Below are 21464 nucleotides of genomic sequence, written 5' to 3' on the forward strand. Positions count from 1 at the left end.
ATGTCCCAAATTGAGCCCATCTTTTCTGGCAGCAAAGTTGCTATTTTTCATAGTCAACCTTGTCCTGGTAAAACTAATTTTTCTACCGATGGAATTGGGGGATGGGTAGATGGTAGCAGCCCTAAGCTGGAATGCCTCAGAGTCCTGCCGTTATTACCCAAAGCCAGGGCAGGGTTTCAAGAATAAATGCTCCTCATTATGTTGGCTGCTTTTGTGCCAATTTCTTGAGGCACGAAATGGTTGATTTTGACAATGTTCAGTGTGCGGAGGATTTACCAGCCTCTTCACACCATCATAGTCAGAGTGTGTGTGGCGGGGGCAAGGGGGTGTCTCCTGATATGGCTTAATTAAATCTACAATCTTGCTGTTTTTTTCTATATGTCACAATCTTTTCTTTGCCCTCCCCCCACCTTTTTGGGTCAGTTGAGTAATTTTTATTCCATTTTGTCCTCACTGTGTATGTATTTGTTATATCACATTGTTTTCTGTTGTTAGTTATTCTTCTAAGTTTTACAATATGAATTTTTAACTTATCAAAAATCTTTCTTCAGATAATTTTATACCACTTCACATGTCACGTAAGAGTTCACTTCCATTTTTTGCCTCCCTTCCTATGTGCTCTTTTGTCCTGTGTTTTACTTGTACATCTGTTATTAACCTCACATTATGTCATTTTTTTTGTTTAAACAATGAATTATATCTTTAATAAATGAAAAATGGGAAAAGTTTTCTGTTTTAAGGTTTTTTTAAATTGTAAAAAAACATAACATTAAATTTATCATAGCAATTTTTAAGTTCAGTAGTGTTAAGTATATTCACATTGTTTTGCAAATAGAACTTTTTCACCTTGCAGTACTGCCACTGAACACTCATTCCTCCTCTTCCTCCCCACAGCCCTTGGCAACCACCTTTCCACTTTCTGTTTTTATGACTTCGACTATGTACATACTTTGTATGAATGGAATCATACAGCATTTGTTCTTTTGCGATTGGCTTATTTTGTTTAACATAATGTCCTCCAGGTTCATCCATATTGTAGCATGGGACAGGATTTCCTTTTTTTTTTAAAGCTGCATAATGTTCTCTTTTATGTATATACCACATTTTGGTTATCTTTCATCTGGATATTTGGATTGCTTCCACCTATTGCCTCTTTTGAATAATGCTTTGATGAACATAGGTAGCATATATATCTTAGGCTGCTTTGAATTATTTTGTATCTATACCCAGGAATAGGATTGCTAGATCATATAATAATTCTATTTTTAATTTTTGAGGAATCTCTATATTTTCTATAATGGCTATACTATTTTACATTTCCATCAACAATGCACAAGAATTCCAGTTTCTCCTCGTCCTCATCAGTGCTGGTTGTTTTCTGTTCTTTTTGATGGTGGCCATCCTATAGGTTTGAGGTGATATTTTATTGTAGCTTTGATGTGCATTCCCCTAATAACTAGTGATGTTGAGCATCTTTTCATATGCTTGTGAGACATTTGTATTTCTTCTTTTGAGAATTATCTATTCAAGTCCTTTGCCCATTTTTTAATTGAGTATGTTGTTGTTGAGTTGTAAAAGTTCCTTATTCTGGATATTATCCCCTTATCAGCTATATGATTTGCAGATATTTTCTCCCATGCTGTAGATTGCCTTTTCACTTTGTTGTTTGTTTCCTTTAATGCTCAGAAGTTTTTAAGTTTGGTGTCATCCCATGTGTCCATTTTTGCTTTTGTTGCCCGTGCTTTTGATGTTATTTCCAAGAAATCATTTTAAAATCCAATACCCTGAAGCTTTTCCTTCTGTAAGTTTTTATAGCTCTAGGTCTTATGTTGAGGTCTGTAATCTGTTTTGAGTTAATTTTTATGTTTGGTGTAAAGTAAGGGTCCAGCTTTATTCTTCTGCATATAAATACCTAATTTTGTCAGCACCATTTGTTGAAGAGACTGTCCTTTTTCCATAGCGTAGTCTTGGCACCCATGTTGACTATCATTTGGTCACGTATGCAAGGGTTTATTTCAGGGCTCTCTGTTCCCTTTCTTTGGTCTATGTATCTGTCTTTGTACCAGTACCACAGTGTCTAGATTTCTGTTGTATGTTTTGAAATCAGTAATTATGAGACCTCTAATTTTGTTCTTTTTTTTCAAGATCGATTTTGCTCTTTGGGGTTCCTTGAGATATCATATGAATTTGAGGATTTTTTTTTTTCCATTTGCTGAAATTTATTAGTTGTAACAGTGGGTTTTTTTCCTGGGGTACAATCTTTAGAGTTTTTACATGTAATATGTCATCTGTGAACAGCGATAATTTTACTTTTCTAATTCCGTGGTGCCTTTTATTTGTTTCTTGTCTAATTGCTGTGTTGAATAGTAGTGGCAAGAATGGGTATCCCGGCCTTGTTCCTGATCTTAGAGGAAAAGCTTTTAACTTTTATCATTGAGTATGTTGTGAGATTTTCATTATATTGAGGTAGTTTCCTTCTATTTCTAGTTTGTTGACCGTTTTTTATCATGGAAAGATGTTGAATTTTGTCAAATACTTTTTCTGCATCAATTGGGATGATCATGTTGTTTTTGTCCTTTATTTTGTTAATGATTTATTTTCATATGTTGAACCATTCTTACATTTCAGGTGTAAATTATGCTTGGTCATGGTTATAATCCTTTAATGTAGTATCGAATTTGGTTTGCTAGTATTTTGTTGAGGATTTTTGCATCAGTATTTGTTAGGGATATTGGTCTATAGTTTTCTTTTCATGTCGTGTCTTTGTGTGGTTTTGGTTATCAGAGTAATGCTGGCCTCATAAAATGAGTTTGGAAATGTTTACTCCCCTTCAATTCTTTGGAAGAGTTTGAGGAGTTTTGGTGTTAATTCCATATTTAAATGTTTGGTAGAATTTTCCAGTAAAGCTGTTTAGTCCTTAGCTTTTCTTTGTTGAGAGGTTTTTGGTTACTCCTTCAATCTCCTTACTAGTTTTAGGTTTGTTCAGATTTTTTATTTCTTCATGATTCAATCTTGGTAGGTTATATGTTTCTGAGAATTATCCATTTCTTTTAGGTTATCTGATTTGTTGATGTATATAGTTGTTCATAATCTTTTTTATTTGTTAAATCAGTTTTAATGTCCCCTCTTTCATTTCTGATTTTAGTTATTTGAGTATTCTCGCCTGCTTTTTTTTCCCCCTCAGTCTAGCTAAGGGTTCGTCTGTTTTATTGGTCTTCTTAAAAAAACAACTCTTGTTTTTTGTTTGGGCTGCTGTAACAAGTATCACAGACTGGGTAGCTTATAAACAACAGAAATTTATTTCTCACAGTTCTGAAAACTAGGAAATCCAAGATCAAGGTGCAAGGGTGGTCACATTCATGTGAAAGCCCTCCTCCTGGTTCACAGCTAGCACCTTCTTGCTGTGTCCTTAATGTCTAGTAGAAGAGGCTTTGGGCATATCTGGAGCCACTTTTATATGGCACTGATCCTATTTATGAGGGCTTCACCTTCATGACTTAAGCACCTCCCAGAGGTCCACCTCCTAGTACTATCATTTTTGGGAGTTTGGATTTCAACCTATATGTTGTGAGAGGACACAAAGATTCAGACTAAACAGTTCTGTTGATTTTTATTTCTATTTTTCTATTCTCTTTTATGTATCTCTGTTTTAGTATTTATTATTTCTTTCCTCTGCCAGCTTTGGGTTTAGTTTGTTTTTCTAGTCTCTTGAAGTGTAGTTAGGTTGTTGCTTTGAGAACTTTCTTTTTAAGTGTAAGCGTTTACACTGCTAGACGTCCCTCTTAGCACTGATTTTTCTGCATCCCAAAGTTTCGATATGTTGTGTTTTCATTTTCATTTGTCTCCAGATATTTTTTTTTTATTACCTTATGATTTCTTTTTTGACTACTGGTTGTTTAAGAGTATATTGTTTAATTTCTACATATTTGTGGCTTTTTTTCCTTTTTGCTATTAATTTCTAGTTTTATTCCATATGGTGGGAGAAGATATTTTGTATGATTTCATCTGAAAATTTTAAGACTACTTTTTGTGGCCTAACATGCAGTGTCTTTTGGAGAATGTTCATGTGCACTTGAGAAGAATGTGTATTCTGCTGTTGTTGTGTGGGGGAAAAGGTTTTTGTGTATATACCTGTATTTCTGCTAGCCATTGTTCTTTATTTTGCATAGATATGTTTCCTTTTGGCATCAATTTCCTTTAGCCTGGAGAACTGTTCTTAACTATTTAGTGAATTCTCTCATCCTTTTTTTTTGCAGAATTTTTATTCTTCATTTTTGAGGATATTTCTATTGGATATAAAATTTTAGATTGATTTTTGTTTTCCTTCAGCACTTTAAAGGTGTCTCATTGTTTTTGGCTTGCTTAGTGTCTGACAAGAAGTATATAGGCATCCTTGTTTTTGTCTTGTGTAAGTAATGTGTCTCTTTTCCTATGACTACTTAGTATTTCTCCTTCTAGCGTTCAGCAGTTTGATTATATGTCTTGGGGGGGTGTGTGTGTGTGTGTGTATTTTAGATTTGTTGAGTTTCTTGCATTGTAGGTTTATTGTTTTCATAAAATTTGGAAAATGTTTAGCCCCAGTCTGTCTTATCTATCTGTAGATAGATCTATGTCTATCTGTATATCTGTCCTTCATTTCCACAGGGCTTAGGCTTTTCTCTCTTTTATTTTTAAACATTTTTTCAAGTTATTAATATTTTTTTGCTGCACCGGCTAATCTCAAATCCTGTCCAGTGAAAATTTCATTTCAGATACTTTATTTTTTTATCTTTAAAATTTCCATTTAGCTCTTTCCCCCCTAACTTCCATATCATTTACATGTGTGAGTACATGGAACATATTCATAATTGCTTTTTATAAGATACAGTTACCCCTGAACAACAGGAGTTTGAACTATGTGGGTCCTCTTATACATAGATTTTAGGTCCACTTATACGTGGAATGAAAAAAATCCGCATATAAGAGGACCCAGGTAGTTCAAACTCGTGTTGTTCAAGGGGCAACTGTATTTTCAATAAGTAGTTATAAATCTGCATATGTGGAGGGCTGACTTAAATGATACGCGTTTTTTTGACTGCATGGCAGTTGGCACCCCTAACCCCTCATGTCATTCAAAGGTCAACTGTATTTTTCTGTTAATTTCACCATCTCTGCATTTCTCCGTTGTTTTAATTGACTGTTTTTTCTCCTTTTTGAGAGTCATCATTTCCCAATTGTTTAGTAATTTTGGGTTGAGCTCTTGAAATCATAAATTTTACATTGTTGAAAACTGGATTTTTTTTTAGTTGTTTAAGGTTCTGGTAGGCAGTTAGGTTACCTTGTGGATTGGCTCAGTGTTTTGAGACATGTTTTTAAGTTTCTTTTGGGAGAATCTAAAGTATCCTTTGTGTTTTGGTAATGGGCCTTTCTAAAATAAGTTCATTCTGGGATCTCTACTGAATGACCTTTGTATTATAAGAGGTATCTCAGCTTTTGTTGGTGAGAAAGAAACTCAGCCTTGTGTGACCTCTTAGAGATGTTCTTTTACAGCTCCCTGGTCATTATTTTCCCTTAGGAAATTGACTTTGTTGGACTTTGTAGAGCGGTTTTTGTTTGTTTGTTTTTGTGTTTGTAAGCATGCTTAGATTGGCATTTAGCTAAATAGTCAAGGGAACTCCTGGATGGATTGCTGGACCTATTTCTCTGTATAGTTCTCTTCTCATGGATATTCTGTAATGCAGGTTTTATTTACCTTGCCTCCCCACACCTCCATCTCTGTTTCTTCAATTCAGCAAAGTTGCTGGGCTCTGTTGGGGTTCTTTTTCCCCTGTGCTATAGTCTGGAGAAGCCTCTAGGTTCTAAAGCCTTGGTTATAATAGGGCTTATTTTATTTCCCTTTTCTCAAGGATCAGTCCTGAAATGCTTGATATCTATTGTCTGAAAATAATTGTTTCCTATATTTTGTTGTGTTTTCTAGTTGTTTCAATAGTCAGATAATTCTGGTTCCTGTTACTTCCTTGTGGTCAGAAGTGGAAATTCTCTAATGGACATTTAAAAATTTTTTAGTTGTTTGAATTTTCAATAGCTTTTGACATGGTCAGGTACTACCTTCTTGTCTTTCATGACTTCATTTCTTAAATATTGATGTTTTCCTGGGATCTGTTTTCTCTTTGACCCATATTTCTTCTTAGACATTTTCCTGATGATTTTATTCCTTCTTATGTCTTCAGGCTCCATCTATATGCTCATGACACCAAAAATGGTCTTTCCAACTCAGATCTCTTTTGGGATTCATAAATACAGTTGCTTACTAGAAATCTACATTTAAATGAATAAACTTAAACTCATCACATTCCCCTCCAAATCTTTTTATTTTATCTGGTATTCTTTAGCTTAGTAAATGACATTACCATCCATTCATTTGCTTAAGCCAAAGCTTACGAAAAGTTATTGACTCTCCTCTTTCTCTTATCACCCCTTATTTAATCAAATCCACTTCCTGTTGATTATGCCTCCTTAATATCTTGAGTAGCTTATCTCCTCTCCATTCTCACTGTCAGTACTGTATATTATGTATTCATGTATTGAATCAGTTACTAACTAGATTCCCTTCTCTCCTGTTTGTCACTTCACATCCTTTCTCTGCATTGCAAGGGAAGTGATCTTTTTTAAAACAGAGTTCCTTAACATGGTTTACAAGGCTCTTTTTAACCTGACTCTGCTTACCTCTGCGTCCTGGTCAGTTTTATTTTATTCATACTTAATTACTTTTGGTCCTTTATACCAAACTCAGCCTTGTGTGACCAGCTTTATTCATGCCGAATTATTTTTAGTTAGCTAGATTTCTCTGTATGCATAATTTCTCTCATCTCTTGCTTCCAGATACCTGTACATGCCATACTTATAGATGATTTTTAAAAACAAAAAGAAAAGAAAACTAAAAGACATTTCTGTGTGTCAAACAGTCCAATAGAACATAAAGCTAAAGAGTCATAAGTGAAGTCAAAATACAAGTGAAAATTTTTGCAACTTAAACGAAGATTAATTTTCCCCTTGTATATAGATAAGAAAAGGACCCAAAACCCAGTAGAAAAATGAGCAAAGAACATGAATAGATGGTTTAGTTTTATAACTATATTAAAAGATGTTTAACTTTACTAATAATAGGATAAATACAAATTAAATCTACTTTGAGTTACAAGTGTTCACCTAACATATTGGCTAAAATCTAAATATTTGTTTAAGTAGTCTGTTGGAGGAACTGTGGAAAAAGAGGTTCTTTTATGTATGACTGGTAGGAGAATAAATTGGTACAAGTCACCTGGAGGGCAATTTGCTAATATCTATCAACGTACATATATGTTTTTATAACAAACAGTTATAGTAGATAAAATATATCAATGTAATAAAAAATTTAATCGCTGTATTAATATACATAATGGTTATTATAGTGATTTTATTAGTTATATTACATTGTTTATGACATGATTATATGTATAGTATATATACTTATCAATATGTATACTTTTGTGTTTGTGTGCTTGTGTATATACATGTATGTATTTGCTTGCCCTCACAGTTTCACTTCTGGGAATTTATCCTACAGATATACTAGCACATGTGTGAATTGTTTTATGTATAAGCTTATTCATTGCAGTGTTTATAATAGCAAAAGGGAACCTAGATATCCATAAATAAGGAATTGGAAAGTAAGAGATGCTACATCTTTGCAATAAAATAGGATGTAAAGTTATAAAAAGAATGAGGATGCTTTCTATGTACTTATGTTGTAGAGATCTCCAGCACAGCTAACATGTAATTCAGTGAAAAGAGCAAAGTATATAACAGTGTGGATAAAAGAGTGTGCGTAAAACACTATCTTGCATGTTAAAAATGGGGAGAAATAAAAGTATATATTCATACTCATATAAAGTTTTCTCAAGAAGCTTATAAAAGTGGTTATTCTTTGAGATATTTCTGCATAGTTTTATTCCTTTTCATGTCTTCAAACTCCATCTGTGTGCTGACAACACCAAAAATGATATTTCCAACTGCGGTCCCTTTTGGCATTTATAGAGATTAAGAATGGGTTGGAAGGAGACTATGTTTTTATATTTGTTCTTTAAAATAAAATTAAAAATTTTATTAAAGATATTAAGTAAAATATTTTTCTTTTTTTTCCTCATCAGTAAGTTAAAAAAGCTGAGTGAAGACAGTTTGACTAAGCAGCCTGAAGAAGTTTTTGATGTGTTAGAGAAACTTGGAGAAGGGTAAGTACAAAATATATGAAAGTTGCATTTAAATAATGACAGAATAATGATAAAGATATTATATACTATTAATATTTTACTAGAGTGTATTTGCTTGAATTGAATGGTAGTTGTATAGTCAGAATGTACCTCAACGTAATAAAAGCCATATGTGATAAGCCTACAGTTAATGTCATGTGAATGGTGAAAGGCTGAAAGCTCTTCATCTAAGATCAGGTACAAGACATGGATACCCACTCTTGCCACTTTTATTCAACATGGTATTGGAAGTTCTAGCCAGAGCAGTGAGTCAAGAAAAAGGAAAAGCATTCAAATCAGAAAGGAAGACGTGAAACTGTCTCTATTTGAAGATGACATGATAATTAATATATCTAGAAAAACCCAATAAATAGAGTTCACCTAAAAACTGTTAGAATAATAAATTCAGTAAAGTCACAGGATATAAATCAATATACAAAAATTAGTTGTGTTTCTAAACACTAATAAAAAACTATCAGAAAGAGAAATTAAGAAAATCTCATTTACAGTTGCACCCAAAAGAATAAAATATCTAAGAGTAAATTTCACCAAAATGCTGAAAGATCTGTACACTGATAAGACATTGATGAAAGAATTTGAAGAAGACTCAACTAAATGGAAAGATACTTTGTGCTCATGGTGTGGGAGAATTAATAATCTGTATCAATATTCCAATGACATTTTTCACAGAAATAGATAAAAGCACTCCTATAATTAATGTAGAACCACAGAAGACCCTGAAGAGCCAAAGCAATCTTGAGAAAAAAGAACAAAGTTGGAGGCATCTTGCTCCCTGATTTCAAACTATATTATAAAGCTCCAGTAATGAAAACTGAATGACACTGGAATAAAAACCGACATGTAGATGCATGGAACAGAATAGAGAGCCCAGAAATAAAACCATGAATATGTGGTTAATTAATTTATTACAGAGAAGCTAGGACTATACAATGGGGAAATGATAATTCCTTAAAAAAATAGTGTTTGGAAAACTGGTAGCCACATGGAAAAGAATGAAACTGGACCCCTGTTTTATACCATACACAAAAGTAAACTCAAAGACTAAGACCTGAAACCATAACACTCCTAGAAGAAAACAGAGGGTAAGCTTTTTGACATCATTCTTAGCAATGAGTGTCTTAGTGAGGAAAATAGGCTGTATTAGCAGAGGAATAGTTGTTATGATTTTAAAATAATGGCAGAGAAACGTGTCATTTTGAGCACAGTGAGACATTTAATGAAATGGCAAAATGTAGGAGAACTTCCAAAATAATAAAAGCTAAATGTAAGCTGGAAGGAATAAAATGAAATATATTTTTCTCTGTCTATTCTCTCATTGAAAGTTGAAAGTCAGACTTTTAGGGTGAATTAAGATGTAAAACCTAACTCTATGCTGTTTATAAGAAGCTAATGTACTACAGAGGATAGAAATGTAGGGATATTTTGTATTAGAGGTATCAGATAAGAAAGAGATAGTCATACAAATGACCAAACAAATGAAATTTTAAAAAAGCAGTATTTATGTCAGGTAAATTAGTTAAAGTTAAAAGATCTCAAGTGACTAAAGAGGGGTTAATATCCAAGTAAAGAACAAAGAGGAACATTACTTGATGATATAAAAGACAATCTATAATGAAACATGTATGTGTCAGCCACAATGACAGTTAAATTTGTGAAGAAAAGCTATTCAAAATGTCAGGGGAATCTAATAAAAGTGTATTTATATGAGAAGTTTCAATGTGTCTCTTTCAAAATTGGACAGAATAATAGAAAAAAGAAAAGACATAGAAGGATTAAATATAATCAATAAACTTGATTATATATGAATATATAAAGTATACATCTATTACCAATGTAGTGATATATATGTATATATGTTCTTGCATTCCGCATTTGTTTCTGGTATGTTCATAGATCATTGATTAAACTAACAAAGTCTAAAAAAAGATTTCACAGTCTGCATTTCTTACTACAGTCTAAAATTCAAAGTAAATAGTTACAAAATGATAAAACCCACACTTATTGGAAATTAAGAAATATAAGATAAGGTAACCAATGGATTGAAGAGGAAATCACAAAGTATCTAGAAAATAATGAAAAGGAAAACAAATTATATCAATGTCTCTAGAATCCAGCACAGCCATAATTAGGGGAAAATATTTAGTTTTAAATTCCTTCATTACTTGAAGGAACTCTCCCCCACAAAATATTAAAAAACTTAGTGCTCATTAAGAACCTAGGAGGAAGGTAAAAAAAATGGCGTAGATGATAAAGACTCTGGTCATCCCTCTGGTGACCAAATCAAAGTTGTGAGAGAAACAAGGAGCAAACAGCAAGGAAAATTGCCTGGAATCTAGATGAACAAGCCATACAACTAGGTAGAGAACTAAGAAATCACCCTGCAGTGGCAGAAGATAGGATGGGGTGAGGACTTGAATTTGCCTAGTCCCGAGGGGCTGAGTGGGACAAAGGCCATAGCAGCAGCAGCGGCAGACGCCTCTTAAAGGTGCCATGTCTGCAAGTAGACTTTTGCGGTGACAAACCTGCTTGCTTTGAGCACCAGCGCTGGTTCAGCTGTGCAAGGGGTACCAGGGACTCACAGGGGGACACTGAATTGTTGGAGCAAAGGTCAAGGCAAGACTCACTCTGTGTAGAAGTGCCGGCAGTATCCATTGTTCCTCTGTTGAGCCCTCCCCATTCCCAGTGTGCTGACCCAGCGCAGCCACAACTGAGACTTCAGCAAACCGAATAACAGGTTGCTCCGCCCAGAGGATTCCCTGAAACTCTGCCTTCCTCAACTCGTGGCCCCACCCAACCCACATCCAGGTGTGTCCTCCCTTAGTCAGATGCCTCTTGCTGAGCAATGCCTAGACTCACACTGGTGGCAGCTGGCCTCGGGTTTCTGGTGTGGCCTTTTGAGGCAGCTGTAAGCATAGCATCTGTGGATTGTTTGCTGAATCTTAACAGGTGGCCCTGGAGAGGCATAGGCTGGGTTAAACTTGGTCCACAATTGAACCCCTTTCAGTACTGTGCCACTGGACACCTACCATACAAAGCCACATTAATAAGAGTGGGAGACAAGAGCTTTGCTTAGTACATAGGCAGCCAAAACAGGAAGACAAAGAAGCAGAAACTATATGAGAGAACAGAACAGAGATCCAGAAATAACAGCCAAACAATCTAACAAATGCGGAGTTCAGAACACTGATTATAAAAATGCTCAATGAACTTATGGGAAGTGTAGATAAATTCAGTGAGAACTTCTACAAAGAGATAAAGTACATAAAAATGGAAGTGGAAATTATAAAAGGGAGCTGGTCAAATGAAGAACACATCATCTGAGATGAGAAGTATATTAAATGGGAGAAGCAGTGAATAAAGAAGAGGGTAAAATGACCTATATAGAGGATGGAAAAGCCAGCGACACTTAGTCAGAATGGCTAAGAAAAAAAGAAGCCAAGACTATAATAATAATTTAATGAGCTTATGGGACACTATTAAAGGTAAAAATATACGTGTCATGGGGTACCAGAAAAAAGGCAAGACATTGAAGAGCTATTTGAAGAAATAATGATGGAAAACTTCTCTAACCTGGTGAAAGGAATTGACATAAAACCCCAGGAAGCTCAGAGAGTCCTCAAAACCAGGAACCCAAAGAAGTCCACACCAAAACACATCATAATTAAAATGCCTAAGTTTAAATACAAAGAGAGAATCTTAAAAGCAGCAAGAGAAAAGCTGTTAGTTACCCACAAGGGCGCACCCATAAGACCGGTAGCTGATTTCCCAAAAGAAGCTATGTAGGACAGAAGGGTTTGGCACAAAATGTTCAACGTGATGAAAACCTAGGATCTACAACCAAGAATACTTTATCCAGCAAAGGTATCATTTAGAGTTGAAGGACAGATTCAGAGCTTCCCAGACAAAAATAAGCTAATGGAGTTTATCACCACCAAGCCAGTATTACAGGAAGTGTTGTAGGGACTTCTTTAAGAAGAAAAAAATGTATCAAAAACAGGAATAGAGAATGGTAATAATTATATTCCTGTCAACAACTACCTCAAATAGAAAAGAATTAAGTGCTCCAACCAAAAGATAGAGTGGCTGAATGGATAAGAAAACAAGACCCCTATGTATGCTGTCTACAAGAGACTCACTTCAGATTAAAAGACATACGCAGACAAGAAGTAGATGTAAAAAGATATTTGCCTTGATAGACCTAGAAGGTATTGTGCTGAACAAAATGGGTCAGTAGAGAAAGACAAATATTGCATGATTTCATGTACATGTGGAATCTAAAGAACAAGATCAAGAGCAACAACAACAAAAGTGGAAATAAACTCATAGATACAGAGAATATTTAGAGGGATACTAGATGGGTGGGAGGTTGGGGGGACAATAAAGGTAAAGAGATTAAGAGGTTCAAATGGATAGTTGCAGAGTAGACACGGAGATGTAGAGTGTAGCATGGGGAAGATGGTTGATAATGTAATAAATATGTAAGGGGGAAGAGGGATACTAGATTTAGTGGGGTGATCACTTTGCAAGTTGTGTGGATCTCTGATCACTGTGCTATACAACTGAAACTGGCATATTATTGTATGCCAACTATAAGTGAAAAAACCTAATTGAATGGTACAGTGTAAATACAAGCAACTAATTGTCTATTATATTTCAATAAAGATGAGAAAAATATAAAGAAGTTAGAAAAATAATAAAATATACCAAAAGAAACTAGGAAGAGGAAATTCATAAAGAAGTTGAAATTACTGAAGTAGAAAATAAAATTAGAAAGGATAAGTATATGTAAAATCTGCTTTTTTGAACAGGTCGATAAAAAAGTTAAACTTCTGACTTTGACTAAAGAAAAAGCGAAAATATAGATTTGGAATAAGAAAGAAGATGCAACCAATGATAGAGAAATGATTTGAAACATTAAGAGATTACTATATACTGCTCAATGAGAACTCATTCGAAAAGCTAGAAGTATGAAATCATACTTCTAGAATTATGATTTCATAAGAAAATATAAATCGTGTGAATTGACCCCCAAAGAAATTGAAAAATAAATCAGTTATCACAGAAAAGATGGAAAAGCAGTTAACTATCTATTAGTTACAAAAGATACCAGCTCATAGCTGGTAATATTCACAATAGACACATGTAGAAATGTCTATCAACTGATGAATAGATAAACAAAATGTGATATATCTGTACAAAGGAATATTATATTGGTATTGAAAGGAGTTAAGTACTGATGTATGATGCAGTATGAATGAACCTTGAAAACATTATATTCAGTGAAAGAAGCAAAGTATAAAAGTCACATATTGTATGATTCCATTTATATGAGGTATCTAGAATAGTTCAATACATAGAGACAGAAAGCAGGTTCCAACTGATTTGGAACTAGACAGAGGTCAGAGTTACATAGTTTTGTGAATGCACTAAACGCCACTGAGTTAAAATTCTTTAAAATATTTAAAGTGGTGAATTTTATGGTATGTGCATTTTACTTTAAAAAAAGTACCAGCTAAGTTTTATCCAGTCTTTAAATGACAAATGCAGTTATTTTTGTGAAGCTAGCATAACTTTACTATCAAAATCTAGATTAAAAAAGAAAACTGTAATTTAGACTTATTTTGCTACCTGTTATGATTACCATGCGCATCTTGTATGAGGTGGAGAAATGTTGCCACTTGTCTTCTGTTCTCAGTGGATCCCATCATCCATTAAATTCAAGGAGTCCATTTTAGTGTTGGCATCTCTGTTGTCTCTCACCTGCACTATAGAACTTTCAATAATGCTGGTAAAGGAATATCCTCTAGACTCTCTCAGTGAACATAAGTGGGGGCGAGCAAGTCACGTATATATCCATTCCAGTATTCCATCTACTTGAGCCTTTGATCTCCTTTCTCTAGTGTATACTATGGATTGCTGACATCTCCCTTAACGTACGTAGGCCACTGTTGAGTCCAGGTTTCAGTTCACTAGCTGAGCGAACTCAGAGACACTTCCAACTGAGATAACACAGAGTCTGGAATTTCTGGTCTTGTGTCCATATCAGTAAATTCCTTTCTCCCTGGAAAACTTGGAATCAATTCCCATACATGTTCTTTAAGGTTCTGCTGACGAAAACTGACAAAATCCTTATAACTTTTATTTTTGGTGTGTATAATAGGTGCTCTTGGGTCATCCCTTTGGCGTCTGTGGGGATTTGAGTGTAATTATAGATCTGGAGGCAGTGAGAAGTGGTGATGGGATGGGGTAGAGGATGATCTACATTTCCCTGAAAAGTGACTGCCTCAATTGAGGTAGTCTTTTAGGCATTGCGAGGCTAATATTCTCAGACTGGGTGGTAGCGTTGCTTTTGCTGGTAAGGGAGGTTTGGCAGGGTTTGGGAGTCGAAGTACTCAGATTAATATTAATCTACCGAAACGTCACAAAACCAATACTCTGGATACCTCTCTTTAGAATTAAAAATCTAACTTTAACATAGTGGACCTGGTGAGTTGTGAATTCAGTTTGCAATGTAATTCAGCTTTCGGCAAGATTAGACTTTGAGTTTGGTTTTCAGAAGTCTCAGCCTTCTGCTTACAAGTATTAAGTTCTTTTGGGACATTCAGAAGCATTTTGGTCTCTCAGCCTTGAGCTGGGAGTTTAAGCCCTGGACTCGTTAGATTTATTATATAGCTTTTCCAGTGTAGGCAGGGGCAGCCAACCCATTCTATAGTCCTTATACTCTTATTTTATCATAGTATTCTATTGACACAAGTAGTTGGTCTTCTAAAGCTTTGCCTAGACTCCAGATGACTAAGGGTAATAATTTAAATAATTGTTTTGCCACTGAACGCCACTGTCAATGTTCTTTTTGTCATTTGCATTATCGAAGTAATTATTATCTTCAAATTTAAGAAAGAGCTAATAGAAAATTCCCATCTTTAAGATTCTTTCCCCTGGAACTACTTCCTGGACCAAAAACTATTGGTGGCAGGGCTTGGTCAGGGGGAAGAAAAGCTACTTTGTGTATTCTGGGTATAAAGAGTTTCTTATAAAATTAGGAGTGCAAATGACTTGTGGAAGGACCAGAGATGCAAAGGTCATGGAATCTGCTGCTGAAGGTCAGATAAGCCAATGCTGAAGACCTCAGCCTAAAGCACCGAAATGGGTGTTGCTCAAAATGTCACTGGGGATCTGCTGTAATCCTTAAGAATCTTTGAGAAGCTCCCACCAACTCTCTCAGTCCGCAGTAGCAGTATTGTGGTTATCAAAAGCTCAGCAGAAAGCAGCTGCGCCTCTCATATCTGCCAGTGCATCTGCTACAACTACATCTGGAGAGTGATGGTTTCTCAACTTTTTGCCATTCACGTTTCATACATCTTCTCATTGTCAGACTCTTAACTAGGATCCACTTAGGGAAGGGCATTCAGGGAAATATTGTTCCCAGCCTCTTTTTCAGTGATGAGAAGCTCATAGAATAGAGTGGTAGTGCTTAATTGACACCAGATAATCTAGCACTGAATTCTGTATTGAAGGGAATATATATACATATATATATGTATATATATACACATACATACACACACATCCATCATGTACATACGTACATATACATACTTATATGTGGCTTTTAAGGGGAGATATATGTGTGTATGTGTATAAGTTAGGACTATACAAACACATACACACATCCACACCCTCACACACCCATCCCCAAAAGTGACTTTGAGTAGCAAACTAAATTACTTCAGAAAGACCAAAGAAACAGAGGATAGGATAAAATTCATTTTATTAAAGTAGCTGCTTTATTACTTATTTTTCACTTTTTCACTTATTTTAAAAGATTGTAAATTTGAAAGTGAGTCTGCATAGTTTCCTGATACCAGGAAACATTCCATGTCTTCCAGTGGCTTGTTCTTCTTTCTCTTCGGTAATGATAATAAAGTGAGAAGAACGTGATCTTTGGAGTCAAAATATGTTTGAATTATGGTCTTGATGGTTATTGGTATCTCTGTCTTTGTTTCCTCATCTTTTAAAAAGGGCTGTAATAACATTTTACTTCATAGTTGAGAGTGTCGAATTTGATAATGCACATGAACCACCAAGCATAGTACCTGGCTTAGTAAGTGGTAGCAGTTTTTACCTTGTCTTCTAATTCATATCAAAGTATAAATAACTTCCTTCTCATTATTTTTGCTTTTTAAAAACACACAAATATTTAATGGGCAGTTTTGAGAGTTATAACAGAGGTAGTATGTGGTCTTGCCCTTGAGGAGGAGGATATAGTGAAAGGAACATTTGAGGATACCTTTGGTCAATGAGGGGACCAGATTTCTTGCTTCTCTAACTTTGGTATTATGTGGTGGTCCCCACCTGGGGGTTTCAGTTACTCTTAAGCAGTCTGAATAGGCATGGGACTTTGATATTCTGGGGATGATTTTGCTTAAGGTGACATCAGCTTTTTCTCCTAACTTGAGACTTTGGCTGTTTTTATTCTATATTTCATTCTTTCAATTTCCATTTATATTTTCTTAATGCTGTGTTTGTTTAAGTTGACACCGTCTCTTTCTTTCACTCATAAGAAAAACAACAATCTTGCATACTAACTTGATGATTTTAATAGATTTTACGTTGATAATTGAAGCATTAAATCTAAGGTATAATTCACTTTTAGCATTTGTTTACTTTGATTTGTCACCTTTAAATCATTTTTAAACTAGAAAAGACTATATGTAAACAATTCATAATAGACTCTTTCTCTAATAGTTATGATGCTTGAAAGGAAAAGAAATAAAGAAATGTCTTGGTTTCTTTTAGGTCTTATGGAAGTGTGTTTAAAGCAATACATAAGGAATCTGGCCAAGTTGTGGCAATTAAACAAGTACCTGTTGAATCAGATCTTCAGGAAATAATCAAAGAAATTTCCATAATGCAGCAATGTGACAGGTATGAAGAGATTTTACTTCTTATTTACATTCATTTTGATGAGTTTTGCTACAGTGTATAATAAAATGTGATATTTGGTCATTTGTTTAGTTTACTTTTCTGACTTCTATTGGAAGTGAGACTAATCCTTCAAGGAAGATGGGGGCAGCTTTGCAGGGTTATCTTTAGGACTTAACAACACGTAAGCAGAAATGATGTTATAAAGCAACATGTGGTGATAGAAGATACTCAGTTTTCAGGGCAAATTTATGGGTGAAAAGTTTTTGATGTTAAGAGGGGGTCATTTAGCAGTTCTTTTTATATGCATTTTTACTATTAAAAACAGTCATGTTTTGTGTAATTCTAATTCATTTAACAAACATTTACTGAGCATACACAGTGGGCCAGGTACTGTGCCAGAATCTAGGAATACCAAGAAAATTAAGATACTGTTTTTCTTCTTAAGGGGCTGGGTGGTAGTCTAGTTGGGAAGATGGATACTTAAAACAAATAGCTACAATACAGCTCAATCACTGTTCTGCCAGGTGCATGGGGTGATGTAAGAACAAGGAGGCGGAGCACCTGTCCGAGCCAGGAGTCAGGAAGTCTGGAATTCTGAAGAAGAGTTAAGTTGGTGAAGAAGTGGAGGGATGAGAGAGAGAGAGAGAGAGTAAAGAGACAGGTAGAGAGGCGAAAAACAGCTCACTGATATGTGCTGTTTTGACAGGGTTTAGAATTACTGGAGTGGAAAGTATGAGACAGATTTTTGTGAAATGAGTTTGGATAGTCAATAGAGCCGATCATGAAATCTTACGTGCCCTATTAAGTAGCCTGGTCTTTATAGGGGTTGCAGAGTATATAAATTAGGACTGTGTTTAGCCGACAGTTACTTAATCAGAGAGGGATTTATTATTCTCCCTTTACAAAAGATTTAGAGGTAGGGCTGGTATAGCAGCAACAAAGTGACAGCTGTCTCAGGCCTCTTATACTGTGCTATCCCTAGCATGCGGCCTTTGTTCTCATGGTTATTATTTCATGGTTATAAGTGGGCTGCTCTTATAACCAGGCTTATATCTACATTCCAGGCAGGAGGAAGAGGGACAGAAGTAGGAAAGGGCTTTCCCAGAAACCCTCAGCTTATGTTTTATTTATTAGAATTGACACACGGTGACTTAGATCTGGTGTCTTAGGAGAGTCTGGACACATTTTCAGTCCCGGTCAGGACCCTCTTAGTAAGAGATCTATGGACAAATTTCTCTTCTAGCAGTGTATGAGATTCATATAAGCTCTTTGACTAATAAAGTGACCAAATAATCTTAGAGGAACTTTGTTGCTTGGGCATGTTCAATTTTCTTTTCATTGTTGTATACTATAGATTTAGATTATGTTACATCTTTTCCATAAAGGCTGTGTAACTGGAAATTCAATATTTATAGAAAAAAATGATACATTCCTCAGTCTTCAGGTCAAAATATATAGTTGCAAATTTTCCCCAGACCTTGCTATTAATCTGGTTATTTGATAAGAATGTGGTTCCCACAGTTTGATGTAGAAAAGGAAAGATTGAAGATAGTATAACATTGGACCCATTAGGTGCTTAATATTTGCATGTTGCTATTGTTTTTTTATTATGGTTAAGAATAGTTCACGGACTAGTGTGTACTTTATTTTTTATTTTATTTTAATTTTTTTTATACTGTGTACTTTAGAGCAGGGTTTCCTAGTCCTTGGGCTTAAGACCAGTACTTGTCTGTGGCCTATTAGGAACTGGGCACAGCAGACAAAGCTTCATATGTATTTGTAGCCGCTCCCCAGTGCTAGCGTCACTGCCTCAGCTTCACCTCAGATCATCAGATATTAGATCATCGGCCCACTTATAACCAGATACTAGAGGAACACTAGTCTCTGATGCCAAAAAGGTTGGAGACTGCTGCTTTAGAGATTTTAATTGCGTGTGATCTAGTAAAGGCAGGGTCTTAAATATTACCTATTATACATCTCTTCCTCTAACCTTTGTGCATCTTAGAACATATCAGCTCTTGCTCAGATTTCTGCAACAGCTTCCTATTTGCTCACCTTGTCTTTCATTGATTCCTCCAACCCTTTTCTTCCCTGAAGCTACATCTTTCTAAAATGCAAACCTAATCAAGCCATTCTCTGTATAAAATTTAAGTGGCTCCCCATTGCCTAGATACGTCCAGTATCATAAGGATGGAATGTAAGGTCTTTCATGATCTGACCAGTGCTTATGCTTCCAATCTTCTCTCTTACCTGACATTCTCTTTTAAGTACTTGCACCCTTGCATTCTTTGTCACCTGACTCTTAAATTTTTTGAGTTTGGGATTATCTTTTACTAACCAAGGATCCTGCCACATAGTGTTTACTCAAATACTAATGAGTATTTCTCATTCCTGGCTGGGCACCTCAAGTGCAGTATCCAGGAGAAACTTCATATTTAACATTCTAAAACCAAAATTTTAATTGTTACAGCCAAGCCTCTCAAATTCCTGTTCAGTTATTGGTACCATGTATATACTTAGTCTTTCAGTAACAAAACTGAGAGTCTTCTTTCTTTTTCTGATACTTCTGATGACACTGTCTCATAGATTTTCCTTCTGAAATGTCTTCACAATCTTTATTCTTCTCTTCATTCCTTGAGAGAAGGAATCATATTTCTCAGCACCCATTGCAATGCCTAGCACTGTACATTTTGTTGAACGAATGTGAATGGTGATGATATGAATAGTGTGGGGAATAGTATTAGAGGTTGAGGTAGTATTAATGAAGATGAGTTATTGGGAAATCGACATGAAAATCATTTGGAAGAAAACAGTCCAAACTGAAAAGTTCCAATGTAAAACAGTGGAATTTTGTTTGAAGAAAATGAGATTTGTGTTTCAGAAATTGAAATATTTTTATAAGTCTGTTTAGCTATTTGGGCATTTGGTAAATTGTCTTGCTTTCTATAGTCTAAAAAGAGACCAGAGGGCATTTTAATTTTGGGTTCATTTTAGTGAATGTTTGACATGTGTTTAATATTGTATATTTGTGTAAATACTAGAGGGAGCCCATCTGCACTGTTTATTGCTGCATCTTCTGTGTCTAGTCTAGTGCTTGGCATAAAGTAGGTGTTTAATAAATATTTGTTGAATGTGTAAATTATAGCATGCTAATGCTAGATTGAACCTCTGTAGGTCTGTTAGAGTTTTTCAAATATATTATGCTTTAAGGAGATGCTTCTAGGCTTATCCTCTTCAAATAGTGAAGAATTGACCAGAACGAGAAACTTAGTCATCGCTCTTATCTTTTTTTTCTACATTGGGGCTCATTCTAAAATTTTATTTGAAGAAAAGGCTTTTGGTGCTAAAGCATGTTTAAGAACTGTTTTATAGGTACCAAAAATGGGATCTAGAGATTTTATATGAATTGTCCAAGATCACACAACTACTTAATGACTGGGATGCTATATAAGAACCCACAGTTGCTGACTCTAGGGCCCATGTTGAAGAAAGGAATGTCTATAAAAAGATTCCAACAATTAAAGGTGAAGTATTCTCAAGGCATTACTAGGAGTAGAGGCAAGAGCTGGTCAGCAACACTTGTGAATACTGTGTGCCAGGTAGTGCGGATATAAGGGAATCACAAGTTAATACAGCCCCTATACACCTATTAGAATGGCCAAAATCCAGAACACTGACAACACCAAATACTGTTTGGAGCAACAGGAACTTCCATTTATTGCTGGTGAGAATGCAAAATAGTACTGCCAGTTTAGGGGTCAGTTTGGCAGTTTTCTTACAAACGTAAGCATACTCTTAATCATATGGTCCATCCAGCAGTGGTGCTCCTTGGTATTTACACAAAAGAAGTTGAAAACTTATGTCCATACAAATACTTGCACATGGATGTTTATAGCAGCTTTATTCATAATTATCAAAAACTTGGAAGCAACCAGAGTGTCCTTTAGTAGGTGAATGTATGAACAAACTGGTACATCCAGACAATAGAATATTATTCAGCACTAAAAAGAAATGAATTATCAAGCTATAAAAAAATAGAGGAAACTTAAATGCATATATCAAGTGAAAGAAGCCAATCTGAAAGGCTACGTATTGTATGATTTCAACTATATGACATTTTAGAAAAGATTAAACTATAAAGACAGTAAAATCAGTTGTTTTGAGAGGTTAGGAGCCTGGGAGGGATGAATAGGCAGAGCACAGAAGATTTTTAGGGCAGTGAAACTACTATGTATAATGCCATAATGGTGG

The 21464-nt window shown here is 35.2% G+C and overlaps 1 protein-coding gene across 4 annotated transcripts in view; it reads left to right on the top strand.

Annotated features, from left to right (window-relative positions):
- STK3 (serine/threonine kinase 3) overlaps positions 1 to 21464 on the top strand; it is a 275022-nt gene that overhangs the window by 20538 nt on the left and 233020 nt on the right. For 3 of the 4 annotated variants that reach the window (XM_039853759.1, XM_039853757.1, XM_039853760.1), the window contains 2 exons: positions 8169 to 8249; positions 17085 to 17213. In XM_039853759.1, the coding sequence (XP_039709693.1) occupies positions 8169 to 8249; positions 17085 to 17213 (210 nt within the window). The remainder of the gene's footprint in view (positions 1 to 8168; positions 8250 to 17084; positions 17214 to 21464) is intronic. The other variant, XM_039853758.1, reaches the window with a different exon arrangement.

Source organism: Pteropus medius, unplaced genomic scaffold (assembly GCF_902729225.1).
Source record: "Pteropus medius unplaced genomic scaffold, Ma_sr-lr_union100, whole genome shotgun sequence".
NCBI classification, from domain to species: Eukaryota; Metazoa; Chordata; class Mammalia; order Chiroptera; family Pteropodidae; genus Pteropus; species Pteropus medius.